Source organism: Carassius carassius, chromosome 13 (assembly GCF_963082965.1).
Source record: "Carassius carassius chromosome 13, fCarCar2.1, whole genome shotgun sequence".
Taxonomy (NCBI): Eukaryota; Metazoa; Chordata; class Actinopteri; order Cypriniformes; family Cyprinidae; genus Carassius; species Carassius carassius.
This window is the reverse complement of record NC_081767.1, coordinates 6,169,590-6,183,287: the sequence shown is the minus strand read 5'-3', so window position 1 is coordinate 6,183,287 and position 13,698 is coordinate 6,169,590. Positions and strand designations below refer to the sequence as shown.

General features: G+C 35.5%; 1 protein-coding gene across 1 annotated transcript in view; it reads left to right on the top strand.

The window, feature by feature from the left end:
- The window catches only part of LOC132155894 (nectin-1-like), a 220,148-nt gene that overhangs the window by 157,019 nt on the left and 49,431 nt on the right, over window positions 1-13,698 (top strand). Inside the window, exon 7 of the mRNA XM_059564653.1 lies at window positions 13,397-13,490. Coding sequence (XP_059420636.1) covers window positions 13,397-13,490 — 94 coding nt within the window. The remainder of the gene's footprint in view (window positions 1-13,396; window positions 13,491-13,698) is intronic.

Below are 13,698 nucleotides of genomic sequence, written 5' to 3'. Positions count from 1 at the left end.
CTCGCTGTCTTTCTCTAATGCTTTGCTTCAGTAACCACTCTTTTTTCTCTCTCTCTCTCTGGATCCCAGTATTGCAGTGGTGGATAGCTGTGTGACAAAGCCAGAGGCCCCTGGGACTGAGGCCCCAGAGAAGCCTGAACCCCCTACCAGGAAAGTAAAGGCCATGGTTTCCTAGTCAACCTTTTTTCAAAATTTCCCCTCAAAGAGTCTCTGTGTGGCATGAGGGCCTCCAGTTCTGTTTGTTTGGAGCTCTGTGTGAGCATCATTTGAGCAATAATAGGAAATATTGTGATGAATTCCCCAACAGATCAGCAGGGGAGAGTGCTTACCCAATTAGAAATGAGCTACAGGGGTGAAATCACTATTATACCAGAGCACCACCATCCTGGGGTGACATTAGAATAATAGAATAGACAATAAGAATCTTTTATTTATCTCTCTCTCTCTCTCTATCTTTTTTTTTTAAACATTTTTAAAAAATGTTGTCTGAGATAAAATAAAACAACGATTACACAGTCACAATTGTACGATATAGTCAAATAGTGAGAAATAAATTTTGAAAAACAAAGTTGCAATTGTCAAATATAAACACACTGAAAAAAATAAAAATAAAATAAAATACTTCCAGTATAATTAATGAAACATTATTACATTAAGATTTACTTGAGAACTAAATAACTTAAAGGTGCACTAAGCAATTTTTGCAATGATGCTAAGTCACTAAGACCAAGCCACAAACTATCGTAAAATGGCTGTTGTGGGTACGTAAACATTTTAGAAATATTTGACGATAATGAGCTTTTATAAAAGTATCACCTTCAGTTCTGAACATTATCCCAACTCCAATTTCTCCCATGATTATGTCCTTGTTTTCATTAACCAGTTGGGCAAGAAGTAACAACTGTTCTTGCGTCCAGTTTGGTTTTTTGATGTTTATCTTAAGGCATAAGTTGTAGATTTTTTAAACTACTTTATTTTGTATAAGATAAATCAAGGAATTATATCAAAGTTTGAGACATGAGGTGTAAAAAAGCACAGATGTTGAACTAATAAATGCAGAACACTCCCCTGTCACTCCTAGATTTGTAGAAAAGAAGAAGAAAGGTTGAATGAATTCCTGATACTCTCCAGCTAAAGTTTTAATAGTTTTGACCAGACCACAAACGCAGTACAGTTTTTTGATGACTTTGCAGTAGCCAGAGATGAAGAAATGCCTAAATGATGTGTGCTAGCTACAAAGTTGAGCTTTTTGAAGTGTGCACTTTCATCATGCACTCTTTTGATGAAAAGTTATTTGTGTAACAATCTTTCCTCAAGAGGATTCTCATCTAGTTTTACTTCTAAAACTAAAACTACTTTACACTTACCCACACTGCAAACTCTGCTCAATATGCTAAAGCACATCTTCCTTAACTCTGTCTCTTTTCTCTCCGTGTTGCCTGCAAGCATGTTTCTGTCTGCATGTCCAGAATTTGAGTCCCTGGTGAACAGTGGTCTTCCTCCGCTGCTGCTTGTTGCTGGTGTTTCAGTGAGCTGTTGTAGCTGTGCTTGTCTATGTTTGTAATTTTATTAGGAACTGTTTTAACTACACGAGATACAAAAAGTGCAACTTAAATAGTGTTAGTATATAATATAATAATAGTATATATTGTAATAATACAATATAATAATCATGAGACATAGGGTATTTGGGAATGTTTCTTGATCGTCCATATGTTTCATGATCATTTAAAATTAACAGTGAATTCTTTACAGAGGATTGTATCATTTAGTGTAATATGTATACAGTGATTAAAATCATACTGGAGTGGTTTTGAAATCAAGGTACAGTACAAATAAAAACTGTTCATAGTAATAGTAAACAGTCTGGCAACATAGACATCTGTAAGAGTATTTAAACTTGGCCCCTCTTGATGGCTTTAATGTGATGTGTGTAAGAAATAGTCAATTCCCATAATTCTCAGTTCTCATGGAGGCCTAAATGACACATAACAGTCTCTGATCATGAACAATGCTGCTGGAATTTCAAGGAGTCAGTCACTGTGATTCAGTTCTCAATGGATGGGAAGTTAGTGAAAACAGATAAAGGTACAATGGGATGAGTTTGTGATAATTCATTTTATGTTGACACAGCGGTATATAATCAATGCAGTCTATTTCCCTGATTCTAAAAGTGTTCCTGTGTATGATAATTATGTGACACTATTTGATTTTTGGGAGCAGTTTGGCCCATAAGTGTGCTGGTATTGACTTCTGACAACCAGAGCTGAAGTGATATTAAAGGCTGTGCTGCAATAATTTAACTTCGTGCACTAGCGGGGAGAATGTTGCAGTGACAGGGTCGATTATCAGCCAAAGAAAACAAAATTGATCTGCTTCAGGTTCTCTTGAAGAAATTTCACAGCACCAGAAAATTGCTGGATCGCAGCAACTAAGTGATTTAGCTTATATGTTTTTAATCTATCTATCTATCTATCTATCTATCTATCTATCTATCTATCTATCTATCTATCTATCTATCTATCTATCTATCTATCTATCTATCTATCTATCTACCTGTCTATCTGTCTGTCTGTCTGTCTGTCTGCCTGCCTGTCTGTCTGTCTGTCTATCTGTCATCAGACAGATGGACGGATGGATAGATAGAAATACGGACAGATAGACAGACAAAAGTGCTAAATAGACTGACAGACAGACAGATTCATGGACGAACTGACAGATGGATAGACAAATAGACAGATGCATGGATGGATGGATGGGCAGATAGACAAATAGATGGTTTACAGATAGACAGACAAACATGGACAAATGGATGGGTAGACACAAATAAATGGAAGAACAGATTGACTGATGAAAATATGGACGGACGGACGGACGGACGGACGGACGGACGGACAGACAGACAGACAGATAGACAGATAGATAGATAGATAGATAGATAGATAGATAGATAGATAGATAGATAGATAGATAGATAGATAGATAGATAGATAGATAGATAGATAGATAGATAGATATTGGTCCGAGTCTGAATGTAGATAGTCTCGTATCAGCATTAGCTTATTTGGTCTGGTCTGATGATGGAGACACATCGTAATAAGATCCTAAATGGCATTTCCTCACCAACAGTATTTCTGAATTAGAGAGGAGACAAAGACCAGCAAATCATTGGCTCCTCCATATCAGATTGCGTTTCCCCTGCTGCACAATTAGAAGTGTCATTAGCATTCAAATTACCGAATAAGATTGTGATCAATGAAGGTGAAGGTGCAGGAGACTGGCCTATATTCACATCCTGCCCATGAAGATCTGCACCTAAAGTCCTAAAGAAACACAATATAAACTGTGACAGGCCAGGTTGCAGCTCTGATTGTAAAAAATAAATAAAATAAAATAAAATACAATAAAATGAAATAAAATGAAGACATCATATTTAAACCTTCTCTTCTTCTCTGCGGATTTAGATGGCATCTTTTGTCTGATTCCAGAAAGTCATTTTCCTTTTTTTCCTCACTACCCCTTCTTAACTCTTTTTCATAGATTACTCTTTTCAGAGCAGGGATTAGCTATGTTTTTCTCTCTATCCCTGTCATCTCACCTCTGAAGCTGCCCTGAGCCTTCCGTGGCTGACAGACGAAGAAGAAGGGCAGGTTATGAAGCTGACCAGACATCCTCATGAAAACCATTGTTTCCTGCCAACAATGGCTAGATCACCAATCATGCGTGTTCAAGTATTTGGATGCACCAGTTAATTTATAGACCTGTTTATGTCAGAATACTTTTAATCCTACCTAATGATAGACTGGATTCACATTTGCAATAGGCACAGTCTAAGGATTTGTAGTTGTTAACCTCCAAGAACTTGCCTAACATCATAATGCACATTGTGTACAAGAACGTGTTTACTATGGGATTTTTCATTACATTTCAGTTCATTTATATATTATGCATATTTATGGATATGTATCACTCTGCATTACATTTTTAATTGGTTCTGCAGGTTACATCATTACTGTAGCTTGATAAATACACGTAAATAAGCAAGGTCAATGCAAATCAAGTAAAGTGAGGAAATTAAGTCTTTGGCTAGCAGCAGATGTGTTGATTAGGAATGCAGATAAAAGGCATAATTTGCCTTGTTTACACCTTTACCATGATGTGAAGTGTGCCGTGTTTGTGTGTGTGTTATCTGTGGCTTAATTACATCAAAGTAACATAAATCCTATAATGATTTTGATCTTACGTGATTGCAAACCAACTCATTTGTTAACTGTTCTTTTCCTTTTTAGCAGTTACTTTAATTTTTTATTTAAATAAGTGTAAAAAGTCATTGTTGGCATTCATCAACTATAAGATTGTAAGAGTATGGACTGCAAGTGCAGTTGAAATGCAAGAGACCTAAATTTAACAGAGCAGAAACTCGAGTTATTTTCCACTTGCTGTGTCTGGGGGCCTTTCTTTTCTGGTGTATTTTATTTAGCCAAATCAATTGCTCTGCGCTGTGATTCATACCTGGTACACATTTGAATTAAAGCACTATTTTGCATCTCTGCTTGATGCCCAATAAGGTAAGCCAAGTCTAATTGGATCAATAATTACATAAATTTTCTCAGTAGAGCAAGTGCACGGAATTCAAAATGGGATCAAATAGGGAGTGATCTTTTTCTATGAAAAGAGAAGCTGGAAAGTCGAGTTTCTGAATTATTTAGCTGCCTTTCATTATTTTGTCCTTTTGAAGAAAGATAATGGTGAATCTGGAAGTAACGCTGTCTGTCAAGGCTTATCCCTCTGCAAGTCTCTGTCTCTCTCTCTCTCTCTCACACACACAAACATTCTCTCTAGCTGTTCCAAAACCTAGTGAGCTACCTAGACAGCATTTTAAATGATCTGTTCCCTTAAAAATGAAAAATCTGTCTTATCCGTATGACTAATACCCCCCCACCCCCAACCTCTTCTTCTTCTGTGGAACACAAACAGAGAATTTTTGAGGAAAAATCTGACTATTCCTTTCAAAATAATGAAAGTGAATGGGGTTGTGAAAGCTTCAAAATGAAGAAAAAGCATTCTTAAATGCAAACTTATATGCTATATTCTAAGTCTTCCAAAGTCTTTGTGTGAGAAATAGACTGTCATTTAACCCATTATTCATGTAAAATCTCATAATTCAATTTGGTCTCTTCACCCATTATAAATGCATGCAAAATAGTGTCGTTTTTGTGTCTTTTCTGTTCCATAAAATAAAAAAAGGCATAACATGTATTTGGAACACCAGATGAACAAATTTGACAATTTTTATTTTAGAGTGAACTATTCTCTTAAGGCTTCCTAGGCACATGAATAAATTAATATTTCAATAAGGATGACAGCATTAAACTTGAACAAATAGTATTTTCTTCTTACATTTGTAAAACCGAATCATATAAAAAATATCGCTCAGTAAGTCATTGTATACAGTACATGAACCCTGCAAACAAGCCAATTTGCCAAAAATGAAAGCTACTAGAGAGAGTTTAAGGAGGATTATCTTTGATTATTGCCTGAGCTCACTCAGCTATAAAAATACCTGCTTTATACAATGTGACATTGAACAGTTATGTTTTGTCACACTACACAAACTTTATGGGAAAGTAGCTTGAGACTGGAAAAGCTTCACTATTATGTAAGCATCTCAAAAAGAAAAAAGAAAAAAAGAGGCTAGTTGTGTCACCACTATGTAGCCTACTTAATACTTATTAGAGCATCATGTCAGCTTGACATGCTTACTCTAAACTATGTTGAAATGAACGGTCAGTCAGTGTTTCTGTGCCTGTGTTCCAAATGATCAGTCACTTACTTAAAAGTTTTGCTTTGTATGCTGTCTTGGAACTTATGTGACTATAGAGGCCAACCCGGAAGTTAAAATCACCATGGTTCCCTTGACATAAACCCAATCAGATTTTCTATTGTCTTTGATTATTTAAGAAGATTAGATCAGTGACCAACAACATTTTATGATTTATGAGGTTTTGTTAATTGTTAACTTTTATGAATACGAAATGTAGACTATAAAGGAACTACACCACTGTCATATGACTTCAGGGTCAACACAATTAAACTCTTTCATACTTTATTTTAAAAAAAGCATCTGTGTTGAATGTTTAATTTAGAATAAATTGCAAGAGTGTTTACTGTATGAACACGATGAGTTGACCTGTTGTGATGGTGTTTAATGCCCCTGACAACTTCTGTAGTCCCATTTAGACACTTGTTAGCGCCTCCTTTTTTCAAGACAAGTTTTTTGTACAATGAAACATGAAATTATATGAGTTTGTGTTAAGCACAGACCTTATTTCAGGCATTTAACCAAAAACCCATTAAAAAACCCATTGACTTCAGTAATTGGATATGCTAAAATTCTAACTATATATATATATATATATATATATATATATTATATATATATATATATATATATATATATATATATATATATATATATATATATATATATATATATACATATATTAGTGGTGGGCATAGTTTAATGTTTTTAATCTAGATTAATCTCACTGTAATCTTGGAATTAATCTAGATTAATCTAGATTAAAATGGCTCATTTGAATTCTGCCTAAGGCATTCAGGATATGTGTGCTACCCAAATAAAATAATGACTAAAAGTAACGTTAAGTCTTTGAGAAGGGGTTTCTCAAGACAGGTGGTGCATTAGACCAGGGGCTCATCTCCTGTTTCCAAAATGCATCACAAAGTGCTTGAGAAAGCTGTAAACGAATTCCACATTGCACAAGGTGCAAACAACCTTACGCCTGTTTCACACATACTCCGTATGCAGTACGTATGCGTTTCGTAATTTTTTATGCACCCATGTTAACGGATTCCAGCGTTCACGCGGTTGCGGTCCGTCAGTGCGTTCCTGGATCGTTTACGTACAGAGTAGCGGACTGCAAACGCGTCCTGTGTGAAAGCACAATGAGTATGAGTGGGGTGGTGTTGGCGCAGTGGGTAAGACACATGCCTTTGGCGTGAGAGACCCGGGTTCGAATCCACTGTGTGACACCAATGTGTCCCTGAGCAAGACGCTTAACCCCTAGTTGCTCCAGAGGTGTGCGACCTCTGACATATATAGCAATTGTAAGTCGCTTTGGATAAAAGCGTCAGCTAAATGAATAAATGTAAATGTAAATGTAAATGAGTCCGTGCTGCTTCTGCACCACTTACGAAATGCACACGGACTGCATACGCACTGTGTGAAACATATGTGTGAAACGTGTGCGTCTTGTCGAGGTTTCCATTTGGAAGCTTCTTAAAAAAGAATTCCCTGAAGCAAACCCGACGGCTTCAGCTGCATCCATGTTAGCACGTCACGTTTGATGTGATAATTTCACAGTAGGCATACACACAAGACTCATTCTCGCCCCCTACAGATTCGGCTAGGTATACATCCGCGCTAAAATATCAAGGTGAAAGTCATCATAGCTCGCCTAGTATAGACCCAGCTCCCAATCAAACTTTGAGAATAGATTAACGGCGATATTTTTTTTATCACATGACAAGAGTCTCCCATTAACGCAGCATGTTAACGCAGATAACGGCCCACCACAAATATATATATATATATATATATATATATAAACATAATCATATACATATAATCAATGCAGCACTCTATAGGTTTGGGAATAGATAATTATTTTAGTATTGTTTAATAAGTAATTAGAGGGCAACACTTCAGAGCATCTTGGTGAGCCCCTGTTATTTCACACTGGTCAAATTGTATTTTAGCATTGGTGAATTATTTCAGACTTGTAAAATCCAGAAAATGACAGCATCTAGATAGAGGAAGATGTCAGTATGATGACTGCAGGCAGCTTCTGATTGGACGCTGCATCGCTGCACTACATCTGTCTCCAGCTGTGGCCAGATGGGAACAGCTTCTGGAGACACAGGTCAGCAAGACCCAGTCTGGTCTACTTGTGCTGTCTCTCTGTCTTAAATTTAAATAGAAGCAGGCTAGACACACATGAGTTCCTTTTTGCTATGCAGTAGTGATGTCACAGCAGAACATTAGTTGAAAGTTTTTACAGCAGAACATTTCGTTAAAGTAGAAGTTGGACTACTCGCAGATTTTATGTTAATTATAATGCTTCATCTTTATGCTGTGTAATTGTTGTCTGTGTGAAAAGTGCGTATGTACTGTATGTGTTCCATTTCTTCAATTATTATATTTTTTTTCTTTGTGGAGCTTTTTTTTTTATTTTAATCTTTTATTTATGGTTGAGTGTGTCTGTACCACAGAAGCAATACCAGGAGAAAGCATTCAGTGTAGCATCACCATCCATCACAATAAAAGTTGCATGACCCCCATTAAAGAATGCAATTTGAAATATGTGTCATTTTGGATTATGAGGCATTCACATATGAGTCAATCATCTATTTATTTTTTAATGTAAAGTGTAAAATATTTTCTCAAATGCAATCGATGTAGCAGTACATGACTACACATATTAATGCATTAGTGCTGCCTATTAAGTGCTTAGTAACATAGTCCATCCAATAAGTGAGATAATGACATAGATAAAGAGGATGCAGATACTGTTCCTAAACACCAATAGCACTAACAGTTAGTGTAACATTTAGGAAAACTGGCTGTATGTAGCACCTTATTTAACTGTATGGGTGAGAGGGTGGAAAATGGTCATGGAACAACTCAATTATGACTCCTTTGTATGCAAGAAATCTTGACTTAAGAGTGAAACTAAGGAAAGAAATATTAAATAATACTTTAAATTATTGTATGACACCTTTTAAGCAAATAACTTCTCTCTCTTTTGAGACACAGTCCTTTAAAAGTGACTCTGGATTGAGTGCTTTGCTTTAGGCCACAGTGAGCACAGAAACTCTTTAGCTACTGACTCACATGCTCTTGGCGGTGAAACATACAGCCTTTGTATTGGCAGCCCACAGACTGGACTACGAGGCTTTCAACATGCTGTGTATGCGAATCTGTCCAGGTGAATGTCAAGAAATCAGTCAAGAACATTTGACTGTTTGCCTTTTTCAGCCCAACATCAAAAAAAATAACAATAAAAAAAAATAAATAAGTGCAAATTTTAAAGAAAATCTAGACATATGTTTAAGACCATATAGCTATCATTGAAATGACACTTAAGCATGCAGTCCCTTCGCATTCACATAACCATAATGTAAAATGTTTAAAAACAGTAAAAAAAAGAAAAAGAAAAAAGGATGCGTTGTATTACTGTGAAAGCCTGTTTCCGACACTAAATAAAAATAAATAAATACATACAAAAAAATAAAGATACATTTAAAAATCAGTGGCTTTTCATCTCACAATTTGGATTTTGTTTTCTCACAATTCTGAGGTTATATCTCATAATTCAGATGTAGAGATTTAAATTCTGAATTGTGAGATGTAAACTCAGAATTCAGAGGAAAAAAGTCAAAACTGTGAAATCTAAAATGCAGAATTGTAAATTGTAAATAGCGAGATAAAGTTAACATTTAAAAAGAGTTAACATCTCACAATTATCTCGAGTTTATATCTAGCAATTCTAAGAAACAAAAATCATAATTGCTAGATATTAACTTAGTTCAATTGCAATTATTTATTTATTCATTTTATTCCATGGCAGAAGCAGGCTTCCATATATTACAGTAATGAGAATGCATATTTATACATTTGCATAATAATGTTATACTGAAAGAAAAGAAAAGAAAAAAAAACCTTAATGATTTTAACATTTGCTTGATTTTTCTATATGCTATTTTTATTTGTATTTTTTTTTATGCTATGTATGTGTGTTTATCTCCAGTAAGAGTTTATACAGGCCGTGTGTTGTTGTGTGCCAGTGCCATGCAGTTCTGGTGTGATACAAGGTGATGTGAAACGGAAATGGTATGAATAAAAAATGAAATGGAGAGAGGCACTCATGCGCAAAGCAGCCCTGTCTTCACAGAGCCCGTTTGGCCTCGTGGAAAGGTCATGCAACTCGACAGCGACATGAGGTGGCATGTTTGCCTCTAAGAACATGTTTTAGTGCATTGTGTAAAATGTGGAAGAGTTATACTGCCTGTCTTTCCCTTTCTCTAACTTTGACACACACAGACACACACACTCACACACATACACACAGAGAGAGAGAGAGAGAGACCATGCTTCATTATCTATCAGCACAGACATCTTGTCAGAATAAGCCGGATGATGTCTGACTGCTAAACATGTTTGAGGAAAAAGCTTTCCTCTTTCTGGAAATTAGATGGCATCTCCTGCGCAGCTCACCTGTCAGAGAGAATTATTTGGGTCTCCTTCAAGCAATGCAAATAACGACACCCAAAAACTTATTAGAGCAGCGTCTGTGTATGTATGCATGTGCGCAGATGTGCATTTGTGTATGCACCCACATTCTTGTAACATCTTGCGTGGGAGCTTGTGTGCTTACATGCGCAAGCTTGTGTGTATGTGTGTGTGGCAGTTTGACATCTGCTTTTGAGTTTTGTCTGAGTTCTCCTCTGGGAACTGGCTTTTATTTGAATTTTTTGGCTTTATGAATGAAATTACAGTGCAGAAAATTGGAGAGTTGATGACTAACCAGATGTCGTTCTAAACTTTTTGCTAAACTCAGTGACTTGTGACTTATTTGAAATAACTGAATATGGGGTGTTGGCATGAACTCTCCAGAACCACATCAGGTGTGTGCCGAGGCCCAGGTGTGCTGAAGTGTTATGAGAGAGGTCATAGTTTGGGTTAGAGAGTGACTGATTCATGTTCTCTGTAACCACTGCAATGCATATGTTACAGTCTAGCTAAACACTTCAGATCAGGGAATTACTATTAACTAATATTATTTTCCTATAAAATCCTAATTTGCTGGTTATTGATATTTAGTAAGGTAGCTGTAGTAGTAGTTATATTTTGATATTGAGTAGGGATAAGGGATATAAAATATGGTCATGCAGAATAAATCATAAATGTGTGCTTTATAAGTACTAATAATCAGCCAATATTCTAATTGTATACACACTAGTAAGAAATTAGTTAATGGTGAATAGTGTAACATTATTTAAAGTGTTAACAGTCTTATTACTTATTGTGAGTCAGCGCATTAACTATACAGTATATTATTTAAACGTATTATAAGTTCATGCTAGATTAGGTCCATTATTAAAAAAATATTATAACTTTTCACTTTAATAATGCATTAGTAAATGCTGGCATTAAAATAAACTAAGATTAATAAATGCTTTAGAATTATTTTTCATGTTTACTAATAAAATGTAGTGTATGGCTGCATGAATATCAGCATAAAACCATTCAACAGTTCTCATCATATTTGTGCATAATTTGTGCATAACATGCAGGAATAAATATTGATATTTTCTTGGCCATGATACATTTCAGAATATTTATTATTTATATATTTATAGAGTTTGTATTGTATGTGACAAAAAAAATGCTAATAATAATCAATATAAAATTAAATTCTGTATAATTTGCTCACTCTCATGTCAGTATCAATAATAAACTGGGGCCGTCACCGGTCCTTGCAGGCAAAGGGGTTAAAGAACTTTTTTAAATTTGAACATTTTGTTTGTGGGGATCTATAGATGGACAAAAAGGATGCAAGATTATTACAAATGATTATTATAAATAAATAAATAAATAACATTTATATAAATATAAATATAAATAAAATTATTAATTTTAATTATTAATTGATTCCATTAGCACAATAGTAGTTACTGACATAAAATAAGTTGTATTTGGCTGGTCATGTGATTTATAGATGGCAGCCCTCATGAGTTCACATGCTCTATATACTGTACATTAAAAGTCATTCGGCTGCTGGTACGAATGTGTACTAGATTTTACAGACCTGTTTGATTTGCAGTAAACCTACACACTAGTTAGATTTTGTATTAATGATTGGACTGAGAATCGATTCAATAAAATTGAATCAGCTTGTCTTTAATAGCTTTTTGAGTTCAATAGAGCTAATACTTAATTCACCTCTGGGTCACTCGCAGTGTTGGGGAAAGTTGCTTTTAAAAGTAATTCATTGCAATATGGTGGTACTCCCTAAAAAAGTAACTAGTTTCGTTACTTTTTATGGAAAGTAATATGTAATGTTAGTTTGGTGTTATTTTTTTGTTAACTGGGATGGGCTTGCTTGTTTTTTTAACATAAACTTTTTTTCAATTTTTGGCAAATTTAGTAACAAAAAATTGAAATGTGATGTTTATCTAATTTTATTTTTTTTATTTAAATTTTTTTTGTAGTATGTTTAAATGGGATAATCGGAGCATCAGCAGCAAAATCATTGGTTAATAAAGTGAGATTAAACACATAAAGGGTATTTGTGATAACATTTAATTATTGTAGGATTTCCTCATATTCTGATTGTGCATTTCACTGTTTTTATTCATTTTGAGGAATACTATATCTTTTTTGTGCAAGTGAGATGAGTAATTTCAAGTTCACATTTAGTCTAAAACTACAGTATCCATCATGTTTAAACAGAGCACACAATGCCTCTGCACTTACTCATGATTTCTCTCAAATAAGGACAGGATAGCTGTTTTATTAACTATTTTACTAGTTACTTGGGGTAAAAAGGGTATACTGATTTTGTAATACGTGTTACTTGTAATGCATTACCCATCAGTGCATTAGATGTTTTGTTTCAATTAATTGGTAAAAAAAAAACACACTTTCATATAGATTCATTTCACGTATAGATTTCAGAGTTGATTCAACACATTTTGGTTAATGGTACAACCAAATTAAGTACAGTTATTTACCAGCCTACTAGTTATTGTTAAGTTAACGTACTAGTTATTGGTGACCTTGTGTGAACTTTACATCTCAATTTCTACTTTGTTTGCAAATTATGGTAAAATTCATGAGGCATGACATGACATTTTTTACTTTTATGACATTTTTGTTCCCTGTTGTCTCCCGGTTTAATGGCGTCTCTGCATTTAAGTAAAAAATGGCTGATGCATCTCTGCCCTACTGTGACTCACATCATGGATCAGACCCATGCGCGCTTGCTGTCTGTCTGACGCTTTAAGGGATTGATGGGCTATAATTCAAACACCCCTTTTCCTAATGCTCTCATTCTTTTCTCTCCATTTTGCCCATTACAATCCAGTTTCATTATCTCTCTCTCTCTATGTGGCTAGTGAGAACCATTGAAAGGGCACAGTTGAAATGACACTGGCTACAACAAAGGCAGTGTAAGGAGATGCCTATCAAACCCCCGGCAGACGGGATAGGGAGATGTGGGAACGACTTCTCATTACGTGTGCTCACACAAGGCTGAAGCCATGGCCACATGAAAGCTCTCTCTGTCAGTCTGTTTCCTTTTTCTTCCAACAGGGCTGACCTCCCCCCTGCTCATAAGCCGGCCCCTCCGCCACCCAAGAAAAAGAGCAGCGACATGAAAAGCGGCCTGACGTCTGACGAGATCCAGGTAGGGCATCCTTCTTTTTTTCCTGCACACGACATGCGTCTGGGAACACTTACACCATCACCCATGATCTTCAGTCAGCCTCTGAATCATCACTTCCAAATTTCGTAACTTCATATATTTGCACTTATTGAGTTAAGGTGAAGGATTTTGTAGACTTAACCCTTTTGTTTTGTGATCTAGGTGTTTTTAATGAAGTCAGGCCTCAGTT